Source organism: Diabrotica virgifera, chromosome 7 (assembly GCF_917563875.1).
Source record: "Diabrotica virgifera virgifera chromosome 7, PGI_DIABVI_V3a".
Lineage (NCBI taxonomy): Eukaryota > Metazoa > Arthropoda > Insecta > Coleoptera > Chrysomelidae > Diabrotica > Diabrotica virgifera.
In genome coordinates this window covers 35,340,598-35,357,369 of record NC_065449.1, presented here as the reverse complement: position 1 = coordinate 35,357,369, position 16,772 = coordinate 35,340,598, and the positions used below count along the sequence as shown (strand labels likewise).

General features: G+C 34.0%; 1 protein-coding gene across 2 annotated transcripts in view; it reads left to right on the top strand.

Moving 5' to 3' along the window:
- The first annotated feature begins 6,439 nt into the window (after window positions 1-6,439).
- The window catches only part of LOC114326451 (zinc finger protein 91-like), a 49,500-nt gene continuing 39,167 nt past the window's right edge, over window positions 6,440-16,772 (top strand). The window contains exons 1-2 of one of the 2 annotated variants that reach the window (XM_028274826.2): window positions 6,440-7,154; window positions 11,883-12,043. In XM_028274826.2, the coding sequence (XP_028130627.2) occupies window positions 6,821-7,154; window positions 11,883-12,043 (495 nt within the window). In that variant the 5' untranslated portion in view covers window positions 6,440-6,820. The remainder of the gene's footprint in view (window positions 7,155-11,882; window positions 12,044-16,772) is intronic. The other variant, XM_028274830.2, reaches the window with a different exon arrangement.

The window sequence follows — 16,772 nt, the reverse complement described above, 5'->3', positions numbered from 1 at the left end:
GGATCAGAGACATGGACACTGCAGAAAAGCGATGAGAACCTATTAGATACGTTTGAACGAAAAATCATAACGCTCGGTTTCATAATCAGTTAAAGTGGACTTGTTGGTACCTCTATCAATGCAATTCATATGGGTAAATGTCAACTTAAAGTGAACTTTGATTATGAAACCGGGCGTTAGACACATAGGTATACAAGGGGGTGAAAGAAAATGACGTATGGCGCGGACGATATAATTTTTCAGCATACAACGAACCCGCCGACGTCATAATATCCACAAAGATCGGACGTCTGCGCTGGATGGGCCATGTGGAACGGATGTTGGAGACTGAAACACCAAAACATATAATGACGCAGACACCAGTAGGGACCCAGGCAACCAAACAACATTTTTATAACGTGGATAACACGTCATAAAAATTACCCATTGACGTGTTTCTATTACGTATTTCTGACGTTGAAAATCACGTGTATTTGTCTCATCGATTTGACGTCATAATTGTGACGATTTTAAAACGTCATCGTACCTACGTTTTTTTCACGTCGAGATTGTGACGATTTTCAAACGTCAAAAAGATGACGACTTTTATACATCGGTAAAATCACGTCTTTAATACTTTCAAAAAGTGACCTGTTTCAGATGTTTCAAAATAGTATAAAAAATAGGTAACATGAAACCTATAAACCTACGTCCCATGTGTCGACGATATACTACCACTTGTTTAAGATCGCTTGTGCACTAGAAGCAATCTAACAATGATTCTGCATGATAGTACCAGCCCTCGCATATAGAATTTTCACTATTTATATATACCTCTATCTACTTACTGTGTCAAAACTGAAACAACGTATAAACTAATAAATAATTTATTAACAAATTATTCAGCATACTTAATATCTTAATTTAACGCAGTCCAAAAAGAATCAGGAACAACTCATTGTTGGGGATACCTGTATACAGTAATAGGTACATGAGCGTCATTTCTCTTTGCCATCTCATAGCTAAATCTTATAGACTGCTGAAGCAATCTTAGAAGGCTAAACATTAATTTAATTGAACTCGATAACACATATATTATTGTATTTAGTTCATTCTAAGAGTTCGTTAATAGAAAATAAACATAACCTCAAATAGTTGTCCAGAAGAATCACTGAATTAAACTAACTCACTGAGCAAAAACGAATAAAAATCTCTTAATTAACACGTTTCTTCAACTAAATATCTAAATGAAAAGTCTTATTTTATCACACAAGACACAAACCACGTAAACAATAAATAAGAAATTTCTTATGAACATTTATAACGAAATTGTTTTGAGTCAATACAAACAAGCTTTAAGCTCATTTGTTACGTCAGACTTAAGCTGTCTGAAATGAGAACGTTTTTTAGAAGTATTTTAACGTCATTAATCTTACGTATTTAAAATCACCTACAAAAGACGTCTACATGACGTAATGTTCAAACACGTGTATATCTTCAACCAAAAGTGACGTTTCCTCGACGTTATATGACGTCACTTGGTTGCCTGGGGAGAAGGTCAAAGGGAAGACCCAAACTTAGATACATGGAACAAATTGAACAAGATCTGAAAACACTGCGGATATTATCAACAGGAAGAATAAAGCAAGGGCAAGGAATAGAACAGAATGGCGGAAAAAAGGGTTGTCGAGCTACTGATGATGATGATGATGATGATGATTAAGAATTGTTTATACCTACAAGACAAGGCGTCCAAAAAGGGTTGTCGAGCTACTGATGATGATGATGAAGAATTAATTATACCTACAAGGCGTTCAAATTTTTTTGAAGTTATACTTCTTTACGCTCGATATGAGGGTGAATTTTTATATGTTAAAACCTACGATCCCGGCGCATGCGCATTATAACTTTGTTCTGATTGGATGTTCAAATGACATGTCAAAAATTATTCAATATGTCGGCTGTGACAAAGCTGTGGTTTGATTATTTATGGTTGTTGCGTTTCGAAAATTGTGTGAAAAGAAACAACAAACAAAAGTTAGTTAATACTTATTATTACTTATACTGCCTTTTTAAATAGTTTTCATATATATTTTTGGACTTTTGGACTATTTTGGACAAGGACTCATTCTAATTTGGTAAGTAGTTTTTATTATAATCATATTGTAATTATACATTTGGATTAGGTTGGAATAAATTTATTTTCTCAAGAATGGGGATTTTAGAGAGAAATCCGAAATTAGGTCCGATTTTTATTTTTAAATTATGATTTTTTGGCGTAGATTTATTTAGCTAGTATAGGTATGTAATAATTTGATTTACGTGCTTAATTTGATTACCAACAAAAGTTCTACCAATCTTATTGCGTTTTATTCTTTTATTTTTTTTAAAATTTTTGGTATTGTCTTAATAAAAATTTTTGGAAAGTAGTAAGTATTAAAATTAGTTTAATATTTAAATAGAATATAAAAAAACTGTTTAAAGTACATTATATCAATTTCGTTAAAATCACATAATATGTAATAGAAGTATATCTTATTCTTACGTGCGTACAAAGTACACACATTTTTTTTTAATTAATTAAGACAAAAGAAGAATGTATGTAATTTATTTAATTTAAAATACATTTTCCTGCTGTCAGAAAACAGAAAATAATGTTTATTTGACAAATAAATATTGTTTTTGGCTTAAATTCAATGTTACAGCTGCCATCCTGCCTCTTACCAGTTTGATCATTTCATTTAAGGCGAAAAACAAAGTTTGTCAAATAAACATTTTTTTCTGTTTTCTGACAGCAGTAGAATGTCTTCTTCTTCTTGTAATAGGACTATGTCCTGTTTCTTCTGTTACAGTCTTTGCTGCGATCCGGAGCTCCAACTCTCGTACCATCGTTTTTTGGGTCTTCCTATGGGTCGCTTGGTGTTGGGCTTCTGTGTTTTCGCCCAATGCGCCATACGTTCAGGGTCCATCCGATCTACGTGGTCCCTCCACATGCGTCGTCGCGCTCTTGTCCATCTCACTACGTCCTGAACGCCTAGCTCTCTCAATGTGTCTTCGTTTCGTACTCTATCTCTGAGTGTGATACCTCTTATGGATCTTAGGGTTTTCATCTCTGTTGTTCTCATTATCTGTTTGATCTTTGTTGTCTCGGCCCTTGTCTCAGCTGCGTATGTCAGTACGGGTCTAACACATGTCTTATAAATGCGGACTTTGCTTTCGGTGCTCATATATTTATTCCGCCAGATTATATCCCTCAGGAAACCAGATATTCTCGTTGCTTTCATTGCCTGCTGTTTTGATTCTTGCCACAGATGCCTGTCGCTAGATATTTCCACACCTAAGTATCTGCAATCCATTACCTGTTCGATTATATGGTCGTCCACTACTAACTTACACCTAATTGGGTTCCTGGATATTACCATCGATTGGGTTTTCTCTTTGGATAGTGTCAGGTTATACTTTTCGGCGGTTATTTTGAATTTTTGTAGTAGGCGTTGTAAGTCATCTTCGTTTTCGGTTATTAAGATTGCATCATCTGCGTAGCAAAGTATTCTCATGGTTCGGTTACCCATTTTGTATCCCTGATTCATTATGTTAACACTACCTATAACTTCATCCATTATTAAATTAAATAGGCATGGACTGAGGCTGTCCCCTTGTCTAATGCCTGCATTGATTTTGATTTCTTCCGTGAGCCCGTGTGTGGTTTTAATTCGTGTTTTGTTGGATCTATTGAGCTCTTTGATTATGTTTCTATGCCTCTGACCTATGTTTTTCTTTTCAAGGATACTGAGCACGTCCTTTAATCGTACTCTATCGAATGCTTGTTTCAGATCTACAAAGCATGTGAACATGGGCTTGTCGAATTCTATTGATTTCTCAACTAATTGTCGCATTATGAAAATAGCGTCTATTGTAGATCTGTTTGGGCGAAAACCCTGTTGTTCTTCCGATACACCGGCTTTCTTATATATTTTTTGGGATAGAATTTTTGTCAATAGTTTTGATGTAGAATTGAGTAGTGTAATTCCTCGGTGAGATAATGATAATAACTTGATAATAACTAAGAAAACAAACATACAAACAAGCATACATTTGGGAAATGTACCGATAGAAAGGGTTGATAAATACAAATACCTAGGAACCTGGATTTCAGAGAAAAATGATCAACCAACAGAAATAAGGACCAGGATAGAAATAGCAAGAAATGCGTTTGTAAAAATGAAAACAGTTCTCTGCAACAAAGACCTTAGCTTAGAACTGAGAGCAAGAGCTTTGAGATGCTACGTGTTCTCGATACTACAATATGGACTTGAAAGCTGGACATTAAAGCAAGAACACATAAATAAGCTACAGTCATTTGAAATGTGGTGTTACAGAAGAATGCTTAGAATAGCATGGACACAGAGGAAAACGAACACGGAAGTACTGCGAGAAATGGGTAAAGAATGCGAAATAATAAACACAATAAAAATAAGAAAGTTACAATATCTGGGACACGTAATGAGGGGACCGCGATATGAAATGCTAAGACTGATAATACAGGGAAAGATAAGAGGCGGAAGGGAGTATAGGAAGAAGGAGAGTGTCATGGTTAAAGAATTTAAGGGACTGGTTTAGATGCAGTTCTATAGAACTCTTTAGAGCAGCGGTGGATAGAGTAAAGATAGTGATGATGATATCCAACCTCCGATTAGGAGACGGCACTTGAAGAAGAAGAAGAATTCCTCGGTAGTTCGTAGGATCTGTCTTTACGCCTTTCTTGTAGATGGGTATTATACTCTATCTCCATTCCTCTGGTACTGTCATGTTGTTTACAATTTTTTGGAATAATGTTGTTATCTCTTCTATTATTTTTGTACCTCCGTATTTAATTAATTCATTTGGTATATTATCCGGACCTGGTGATTTTCTATTTTTTGATCTTTTGATTGCTTCGTTTACTTCTTCTTGGGTGATGTTGTCATTCTCTGTTTCTTCTTGGTGAATGTTTTGTAGGTCATTTCTTTGTACTTCATTATTATCGTCGTTATCGTCTTTGTATAGATTCTCGAAATGAGTTACCCATTCTTCTGGTTTTATTGCGTTAATTTGTAATTCTTCGGTAACCGGCTTCTTCCTGTTCCTCAACATGTTCCATACCTTCCTTTGACCTCCTCGTAAATCATGTTCCATGTCATTTGAGAATTTTTCCCAATATATTTGTTTTAGATCTTTGATTCTGTTAGTTGTTCTATTTCTTTCTGATTTATATCTTTGATACTCTTCTGGGGTCCTATTGTTAATATATCTTACGTATGCATCTTTCTTCTCTTTTGCTAAATCTTTGACTTCCTGTGTGAACCATGGTTTTTGGTTTCTGCCGCCGTTTAAGTCAATTGTTCTTTCTCCAATGGCTTCTTTTGCACTACTAGTTATATGATTTTTTATTTTTTCCCATGCTTCGTTTATTTACCCTTTTTCTTTGTCTCTGAGACTGTACATATGTCTATTTTGTGCTTTTCTACTTCTAATATAATTTCTTGGTCTTTAGCGTTCCACGATGTAGTGTTCCAGCATGCGAATCGTAGAATATTTCTCTTCAGGTTTTTTTTCCACATTCGTTTTTTCCGTTTTCTTGCTAGGTCGTCATCGTTATTCCATCCGCCTGGAGTGGTGATGCTGGGTGAATCGAGTAGCTCAGAAGTCACCATCACTGCCGGTCCCAAGCCCGGGTAAAGGAGGAGGGTTGAAGAGCAAGGCTAGCGACCTACCCTTCGTAAAAAAAACAATGCTCAAAGAACTGGAACAGTAGCAGTAGAATGTATTTTGAATTAATTCAATTTATTATATTCTTCTTTTTGCTTCAATTAATTTAATTCAATGATTTTTTTGGTCACCCTGTATAAATAACTATGTTAATGTTTATAACGAATAAATAATTAAATAACCTCTCAAATGAGCCATCACACAACCCCCACTCTCATTTAAAAAAATCATCGATTATGTTATCACGCCCAGATGGACGACGTCACTAGTATGATATATTCCAAAAAAATGTAATTTAAAAATAAAAATCAACCTGTTTTGGAATTTCTCTCCAAAATTGCCCATTCTCGAGAAAATTAATTTATTCTAACTCAAACGTCTGCACTGTATGTCAAACCAATTTTGTAAACACGGGAGGGAATTTTTTCATAAAAGGGAGATAGATCATTATTAATAGAGAGTTATCAAGTAACCCTAGGAGAATACGGTAACGCTATTTTACTGTATACTTTACATGTTATTTATAACGTTACCGTATTCTCATAGAATACTTGATAACTCTCGAATGCTTTCCATATTAATACAGATTTGCTCTTCTCCGATTTATTCTAAGAACACATGGCAACACTGTCATGCCTTCATTTCCTTATATCTGTAGCTAACTTCTGGGATACTTATGATGCCCATAAAAGTTCAGGGAAAAAGTTTGCTTGGAGGTTGGTTACACTGATACTGATGGATATACTAAAAAAAGAAGACAAAACCTAACCACACCTAACCCTAACCTAAAAGTTTAAAATTTTAAATTTTTTGTTATCGTTTATCATTTTCAGTTAAATTAAAATATCAGTCGTTTCCGTCCGTTGTTTGTCTGTTCTGTGGTCGGTGTTATCAGATATCAGCATGTTATTTATCATCTAACACAGCACATTTCTGCCATAATCTACTACTATCAGCAAATACTAATAGACGACCAGTGTATTTTTATAATAAAATTACTTATTTAGTCAGTCTATGAATTTGTAATTTGATGTACATTTTATAACATGTCTTGATTTAATCTATTTTTTATTATATAAAGGTAAATATTAAAATGACCAGTACAGCTCCAGTACATTTAAATGAGTGTGAGGTAGAGTTAAATTATAATTATGAATTTGCTGATGAATCCACAACATACTACAATCCTCTACCATTATATGAAGAATATATCCCAGGTGGTCAAGAATTAAAGAGAGAATTTACCATTGTGGAAGAAATTATCAAAATAGAAGACACTGTTATACCAGATGTGCCTATTAAGGAAGAGGACAACAATAATAGTGGCCAAGAGGCAACAGTAGAGCAATCAAAAGTTATTAAAAATCGTAGGCGTCATAGAAATAAACCGAGAAAATCTCGATTGGAATGTAACATATGCGAAATAGGTATGTATATTAAAAAGTTCCTCTTTATTCTTGAATTACAGGGAGTAGAAATGTTAAGAGAAGGTGGCAATAAGTAGGTGTGGCTCACTAAAACCGAAAATGCTGTAAGTATGAAAATTTGAAAAAAAATTCTCTTAATTTGCGAGAGAAATATCATTCCCTAGGGGAGTAACAATACATAATGCACCACTCACTCGGTTAAAAAACAAATGAAGAATCCCAACATATTAGAAGCTTTTGAGTAATGGTGTTACCGTCACATGGTCAGAATACCACAGACAGGACACATATCCAACAAACAGGTATTGGAGACCATGCATAAAGAGCGAGAATTGATCAACATCATAAAAAGGTGCAATACTTCGTTCATATAATGAGAGGACCTAAATAACACTTACTCCGGTTAATCATTTAGGGCAAAACCAAAGGAAAACACTGGGTTCGAAAAAAAAAACTGTCCTGACTGCGTAACATTAGACAATGGACAGGTCGAACAGTCAAGGAATTGTTTCATATAGCTGCTGACCGAGAAACATTTCATTAGCTTGTTAATATGATGATAGTCAATGCTTGAAAACAAGCAGAAGAAACACAAAAAGAAGAACTCAGCTTTGTAAAGGAAACATACTCGAAGTTAGCATACAATTTGAAATAAAGTATCGAATAGGAAGGGAGAAATGAAGAAGAATATAATAGAGCACCGGCTAAGAGACAAGAAACAAAAAAGGTGGAATTCGAGAGCCAGAAAAAAAGGAATAAAATTAAAACAGATTTATTTTTGAAATAATTTGGGTGTGTAAGAATGGGAACTGGAAGAATAAAACATAAAGTTTAATAAATAAAACCAGATAGACATCCTGAACAAACCAATATGGCACCAGTTAATTTACTCTTCAGCAAATTAATGAATCTGTGGGCTAACTAAATTAAATTTTCTAATATTCAAATTATGTTTTTTGCTCTTAAAGTAACTACCATATGAAGTGAAACTGGAAAGAGATATGTAATAAGGCAAAATCCTATAGTCAGAGAACAAAATAGTTGTCAGTGATTAATTTTAAAGTTTGTGGATTATTACCGAATTTGAGGAGAAGTGGGAGTAATTTCAGTGGCATGTAAAATTATACTATAATTTTGCGTGTATAATTCTATAATTTTATAGTTATACTATTATTTGAGTAAGCAAGAAGTAACATTTCATGCAACAATTTTCTGTCAACTATTTCGTTCTTTGAGTTTAGTTAGACTAATTTTTTCAACTTTTAACCTCTTTCAACTACAAACTGTTTGTTGAAAAAGAATGTAAACAAATAACAAATGGAGATCAGGTTGACAGTATCATCACTGAATCATGTCATTTGCCAATAAGTAACTTTTGTTATTTATTGAAGTTTTCAACCAAGACCCTGCAACACTGTTCGCAGTTTCTCTCCTCGCTTTCTACTTCCTTTATTCAAGAATACATCATCATCATCAATGGTGCTACAGCCCTATGAAAGAGCCTCGACCTTCCCAAGTCTATTACGCCAGTCAGTCCTATCCATTGCCAACCGTTGCCAGTTTGCTGCGCCTATTTTTCTCCCATCCTCATCTACACCATCCTTCCATCTAAGTTTTGGCCTACCCCTGTTTCTACAGGTTGTGACATAAGGATTCTTCTAGGAGGGTTGTTATGCTGTGATCTTGCTAGATGTCCTGCCCATCTTAGTCTTCCTATTCTTATAAGAGATACTATGTCTTTACCACCGAATATATGTTTATATCTGTGGTATACCTCGTAGTTGTACCTCCTCCTCCAAATACCATTTTCACAGATGCCACCGAATATTCCTCTCAGGATCCTTCGTTCAAATATAAGCAGGTTTTCTTCTGCCTTGGAGATGGTCCATGTCTCCGATCCAACACTGGTTGTATAAGGGTTTTGTATATGGTTATTTTTGTAGCATTTGTTCGCTAGGATTATCCTTCGCTTGATTTCTTCCATCATGACGTTCTCCTTGGGGAGCGTTTAAGTATTACGTAACGCAATTCTTGAAGATTTTTGACCCCCCTCCCCCCCTACGTAACACACTGTAATGGGAGATTAACTATTACGTAACACAGTTTTTGAAGATTTTTGCCCCCCCCCGCCAACCTGCGTTACGTAATACTTGAATGGTCCCTTGGCGATCAGGGAGCCTAAGTATGTGAATTTGTCCACCACTTCAAAGGTAGAGTTATCAACAGTGAATTGGTGACCGATGTTTCTGGCTCTATTGTTGGGTGTTGATGCCATCATCTTTTTTCTCCTCGTTTACTTTCAGGCCCATATTTTTTGAGGTATTTGAGAAGGTGGAATACATTTCTTCTAGTTTGTGTGTTGTGCGGGCAACTAGGTCCACGTCATCTGCATATGCCAAAATTTGGGATGATTTATTTATTTATTTATTTATTTATTTACGGCATCCATTTACAAGTTTTACACACAACAAGACTTTTACAAGTTACACCTCAACAATTATAAATTATTAAAATAATAAACACATCAGAATAATACAAACAAACATATTGTAAGAACAATACAGAACTACAACAAACTTATTGTAAGATACCCCTTAGTTGTTTTTTGAACAAACCAATTTTGGAGTCAAAAATATCCATTTGTCTTGGCAGGCTATTAGCACTCCGAACCAATCGTGTAGTCGGTTCATTTATACCAAAATTAGTGTGGTGAAATGGCACTGAAAAGATTTCTGATTGTCTGTTGCTTCTACTAGGAACTTTAAGACTAAAAAGTGATATCAATTGAGGACAATCTATGAAAGCATTTATTAAAAATATTTCCTCTTTTGTCTATTTGGGCATCTCTGACCGCCTTTTCCAGAGCTATGTTGAAGAGGAGACACGCCAGCGCATCTCCTTGTCGCAGCCCAACATTCGTTTCAAACGCCTGTGATTGTTCACCCTGTATTTCGACTTTGCAAACGACTTTACGCATTGTAGCCTTAACCAATCTTATCAGTTTATCAGGGATGTGGAATTCATCCATGGCTTCATATAATTTATTTCTTAGGACACTATCATAGGCCGATTTAAAATCTATAAAAAGATGGTATGTGTCGATATTGAATTCATTAGTTTTTTCCAGTATTTGCCTTAGCACAAAAATCTGGTCTGTTGTTGATCGACCAGGTCTAAAACCACTTTGATATTCTCCAAGAAGCTCCTCTGAATGTGCACTTAGGCGACCATATAAGATACTTGAAAATATTTTGTAAGCTGTATTAAGGAGGGTTATTCCCCTATAGTTTCTACATTCCAATTGATCACCCTTTTTGTGTAGCGGGCAAACGAATCCAACACACCACTCTTCCGGGATTTGTTCCTCATTCCAGGCTCTCAGTATTATTTTATATATTTGATTAGTCAGAGTAACACCTCCATATTTAACAAGTTCCGCGGACATACCATCACTTCCTGAATATTATTCAAGAATACAACTTTTTAAAATTGAGAGAAATTATGAAGGAGTAGAAAAGCGAGTTAGCTTAATAGGGAGTAAACTTTCTCTCGATTCAAGAATAAGGGCACAGGTGTTTATCGAAAATAGTGGTTTTCTAGTTTGTAATATTTATCAGCAAATTAAAGTATATAATATATTTCATTACTTATATACAGTGATGAACGCGCTAATAACCGGCAAAATAACGCAAAAGATGGAAAACATATTAAGTTGTGAGATAAAAAGAAATGAAACTAGTGGAGGTATGTCAACTAAAACTGTCACTGTGACAGTGGCAGTTGCCAAACTCGTCCGATACGTCTAACGGTGGGAAATAATAAATAGAATTCAACTGTATAGGTTTTTATCGCTAAATCTCTCACCTCCACTAGTTTCATTTCTTTTTATCTCACAACTTAATGTGTTTTCCATATTTTGCGATATTCCATATTGCAAATTCCATAAACAATAAAAACTAAAATGAGTACCTTGGGTAAAACCATGGCTAATAATATGTAATTGAAGCATAAAGGGAGACCATCACATCATCAATAGTATATAGTATCATCATCATAATGGCTTCTACACCCCTAACGGAGTGATTGCCACCCTCTTTTGGACTAATAGTTGTATATTTCTCTAAATGAATGTAAGATGCATTATTAGTTAAAACCATATTTTTGCTTGTCTTTGATAGTGCTTCAAATATTGGAAGAATTTGCTATTAACTTTCTCAGCACAGCAGACCTTTATGTTACTAAACTACATGTTATTAACATGTTTGGTGCGCATCTTAAACAAGCTCCACTTAGCTGGTACCACGTACTTAAACAATTGTTCATTTAGTAACACAGTACTACTGATGCGTCATCGGCACCTTTGATAAAACCTTCGTGATGCTACTTACGTATCGGTGTGAATCTTCTAAAAGATAATAATTATTAATGTAATTAAAAATTGTGATATTTATAGTTAAGCGACTTTTTTGAGTTAAATAAAGTTGTTAAACCACATCATGCTTCACTTAATCTCTGAACCCACAGAAGAACATAACAATATTAATATTATATAGTTTCTTAAATAATCTCATATTGTGTATTTAACTGTTTACTTCGAGTTGAAAATATCTGTGGTTAAAAGCTTTGTATAATGCTTTCTTTTCTTTAGAATACATACACAATCTGATATTTATTTTCATTTCTGAATTATATTTTGCAAGGTTAAGAACTGCTTTTCTGTCTCTTTAGGTTTCAACTCCATTATTCAAAAAGGAAGACATCTAAAATTACATCATGCAAAAGGAACACCCATTTGTCATATATGTGGAATTTTTGTTAAGACATTCGGCCACCTGATAGACCATTATTTAATCCATCGAATGAAAAGAAAAAAGAAATCTCCTAAGAAGGTAAAACTATTTAAATTTAAACTATTTTGAGGTTTACCTAATTTTTTGAATAAATAGATCGATAATTGAGCTATTTTTACAAAAAATGTGGTACTTACAGTAAGCAGTACCTACTGTAGATTAGCGTAGAGTCTTAAAATTTAAATAATATTTTTAAAATTGAACAAAGTAATTTTATTATTTATTTATTATTATTTTTAATTAATTCTGTACATTGGTTTAATTCTGTACAAAAAGCAGGGTTTAATTTGTACCCCTCTTTTTGTATAACTGCATATAAATGCCAACAATTTTGAAGTTTGTGTAATCAATAATATAAAACACTGACATTGGGTCTATTGAATAAAAATAAGTGTTACCTTAGAAGTAGTAACTTTTAAACAAAAGCTAATACTTATAAGAATAAGGTATTACTGATTTACATTTGAATAAAAGTAAGTTTTTTCTGATAAGGTAATGCTGGAAAACAGTCTGAAATTTAAGTATAATATACTTGTAAGTGTTAACTTACGCTTCGTAAGTTTTTACTTTTAAAATTGTCTTGTAATGTTATTTATCTTCGCTATAAATATCTAATTTAAATATTATATTTTTGTTAAATATTGTTTCCGCTATTGATTGACGTTTTGTAGTAGCTCCTCTTTGACGGATGTTATCTACTTCCACCTACTTTCTACATCTGATAGAAAGTCCACACTTTCGCTTTCAAAACGTAATAGCTTAGGTTTACTGGGACTTATGCTTTTTCTTTTCTTGTAGTGTTTATTTTTACTAGAATAATATTTATAATAAGATCAACCATAATTATAATGACCGAAAAATGTTTAGAATCATCACTCTACTAGTGTAGGTATAATATACTGTTATACTATGTTAGTATAATATACTGTTATACTATGTGTTATACACTATACTGGTGTAAGTATTCATTTGAGATCCCTTAACACATTTAAGGTATTACTTACTAATTGTCGAATATGCTTCTTTTTATTCAACTAAAAAGAAGTAATAACTCAATAGAACCTTACATTTATTGGGACTTATGCTTTTTCTTTTCTTGTAGTGTTTATTTTTACGAGAATATTATTTATAATAAGATCAACCATAATTATAATAAACGAAAAATGTTTAGAATCATCACTTTACTGGTGTAAGTATGAATACTATACTGGTGTAAGTATTCATTTGAGATACCTTAACACATTTAAGGTATTACTTACTAATTGTAGAATATGCTTCTTTTTATTCAACTAAAAAGAGGTAAGAACTGGAAAAATATATGTAGGTATAACTTTATACTTTCAGTAACTACAGTGGAACCTCGATAACTCGGTTTAATCGGGACCGCGGCCGATCCGGGTTATCGAAAATCCGAGTTAGCCGGAGAATATGGTAAAAATTAATAAAATACGGTATCATTACAGATAAACTCCGTTATAATAGAAATTACATGAAATATATATATGCACAGTACCTGACATCTAAATTACTAAAAATGTGGCTCTGCCACCGTGTGCCATGAGTCATTTTTACTATCGAATAGTTCAAATTACACAAATACACATTGTCTCTCAAATATTATATTACATACAATTTTATTGTTTAAATGTTTGTCTGATGAAAATCGGTCCGGGTTAGCCGGACTTCCGGGTTATCGGAGGCCGACTTATCGTGGTTCCACTGTACTTGAAAATAACAGAGATTACTTTTTGCTCTAAGTAAACTCTTTTATATAAAGTAGTTACTGTTCTTTTATTCAATTACTATTAAGTAAATACTTAAATATGAGGAAGTAAAAGCAAATACTTCTTTTTATTCAATAACCCCTATGTGCTAAAATAAAAGCAAAACATAAACTAAACTTGTTTTAAATTATTGTTTCACATTCTTAAAAAGTACATCATTTAAAATGTTTGAAATTTACCATAAAAATTGGACACCTGACACAGATGCTGTCATAATTGTGTCATAATAAAGACAGCAAAATTGATTATTTTGCTGAATATCAACCACTACTTCATTATAATCCAGTATTCTAATAAAAATTATGTATAACGATTATTAGATTTGTATAACTGACTCTCTTGTTGAGTAAATTGACTCTACCATATACTTCACATGTAGTCACGATTTTCATTTTACTATAGAGCAGCGGTTCCCAACCTTTTTTAGCTTGAGGCACACTAACTTAAAAACTTATTCAGCCACGGCACACTTGGATAAATAATCTCTATAATGAGTATAATCATAAAGTATTGTTATGTGATTTTTTTACTATGTTACTTTCTTTAAAAATATAATTTAAAACAATTCATTGAGTTAATGCTGTGCTCATTATGGAAATTAATTAGGAAAATTAAGATAACAAAATTTTGATGCGCCGTGGGTTTCCCAGTCATATCTGTGGATTCGTCCACTTGAAGCGCAAAAAAATCAGCTGTTTTGAATTTTTCATTTATTTGGATTTCAACATCCTTAGCATGTCCTCAATACGCCTTTTAATCGTATTATTAGGTAATGGTATTTTTTAACATCTTTTTCACATTTTTCAGCAAACATAATTTTAACCATTTCACAGCATACTGGCAAAATAGTCGTCTCGGCAGTTGTATGGGATTTCATACTTTTTGCAATCAACTCATCAACGTAACTGGCTTCTTGTGCTTTATCCGACACAGATGAAAGTTTTTTAAAAGTGGAAGCCTGAGTAGACTGATTTCACAAGAGCCTTTTAAAATGTTCAATAGGTTTTTTAGCCGCAAATTAATGCTTTGTGATTAGGTGTCTTTTTAACTTACTAGGCTTTGTTGGACAGCTGTTTGCCACTTATCAAGTATCGAGGTTTAGGCTGTTCACCACTAGAAGACGTGAAACCGAACGATAAATAGTTTTCATGGTACTGACGAACAAGCGGTCATATGTTGAACTAACGCACGCCTGCATACAATACTGCTGCATCCACATTCTGTTGGTCGAGTGTTGAACTATTGAAACAGCAGACAAGAGCAGAACAGAAGTTTTATTCAATGGAAAATAGTCGGTAAAAGTTATTATCACGGCGAATTAAAAAAGTAAATACTAGTGAAAAAGACGGTAAAATTTCGCGGCACACCTACAGGGACTTCAGGGCACACCAGTGTGGCGCGGCATACTGGTTGGGAACCTCTGCTATAGAGTAAAATGTCACTTAAAAAGCTTGCCTCTAAAGTACCAGTTATTGGTCGCATTCAGGAGACGAAAAAGTGTGGGAGCAGTTCCCGATGGAGCGGTTACAGTTGTGTTTCGTCTTGTGAACACTCCACTCAGTGCCGCGCCAGCATGTGGTAGCGCCTGTGTGCAAAACATTTAATGGCGCCCAAAAAATAGGCAATTTTTTTTAATCATCTCGTTAAATAAAACAATGTTAATGCTACGGGAGCCCAAGCGGGGATTTTTGCAGTTACTCGAGCGCGTCAGATTATCACATGGGGAGCAACCTTTTACCCTGTAAATGTACCCCTACCAGATTTTGGCTCTTAATATAGGATAGTTCGTTAAGGACGGTCCGAAAAAAAAAATCTAATCTTATAAAAACTCGAAATCGTCAGATTAAGAGAAGGTAAGTTACATACATGCAAAACAGTGTACATTTCAAAAATCTGACGATTTGAGCGGGGCGTAAGGAAATGGGCGGGTCACAAAGATTCACAAAAAAAACGAATATTTCACGAAATGAACGTCAGATCGAAAAACTAAAAAATACGTGTTCAATATTTTTCAAAAATCTATCGAATGATACCAAACACGACACCCCACGGAGAGGGTTGGGGGAATTTAAAATTTTAAATACGAAAACTGCGATATTTCGCGAAATGAACATCAGATCGAAAAACTGAAAAATACACATATTCAATATTTCTGAAAAATCTATCGAATGACACCAAACACCCCTTGCGGAAGTGGGGTGGGGGTTACTTTAAAATGTTAAATAGGAGCTCACATTTTTTATTGTAGGTATATTTGGATTTCTTACGTAAAAATAAGTAACTTTTATTCAAGACATTTTTTCGAATTATGGATATATGGCGCTATAATAGGAAAAAGCGATTGTTGGAAATGGAAAATTAAATTAAAAAATGGAAAGTCCCCCACTTTATGAAAAACTTAAATTTTTGGTTTTAGGACCTACTCTTCACAATCCAATAGGTCGCCATAACGCTCGAGTAACTGAAAATTTAGCATACTTTCCTCCCCTACTATTATGTTCGTTATCGAACCGTTTGCTTTTCGACACCGTACCTAACCGTGTAGCTGGTTGAAAACTAGGCTCCACGTCCAGTTTCTCTGCAGTTTCATTTACTGTAGTAATAACATCATTAAATTTGTAGTCATAACTGTAGTACTAACATCATTTACCGTGGTATGTAAACCATTTAAGGCCAGCTGCATATTCATTGTTTTTGATTATAATATTTTGCTAACGAAGTTAACTTCAGAACTTCAGACCTTCATCAGAACTTCAGACTACATGTGGACTGAGCGTATGAAGGTAAATGTTGATATTTTATCTCCTAAACATCTAGCTTGATATTTTGAATCAAGATCAAATTTATCCGAATTTGTTATATCATATAGCAACATAGATTTTTGGCAAATTTTTATACAATGGCTTAAACCATTAATTCTGCTGGACCAGTGTGTATCAAATAAATGTTTTAAAGTCAGATTTGTGAAGTGTTGTTTTATGATA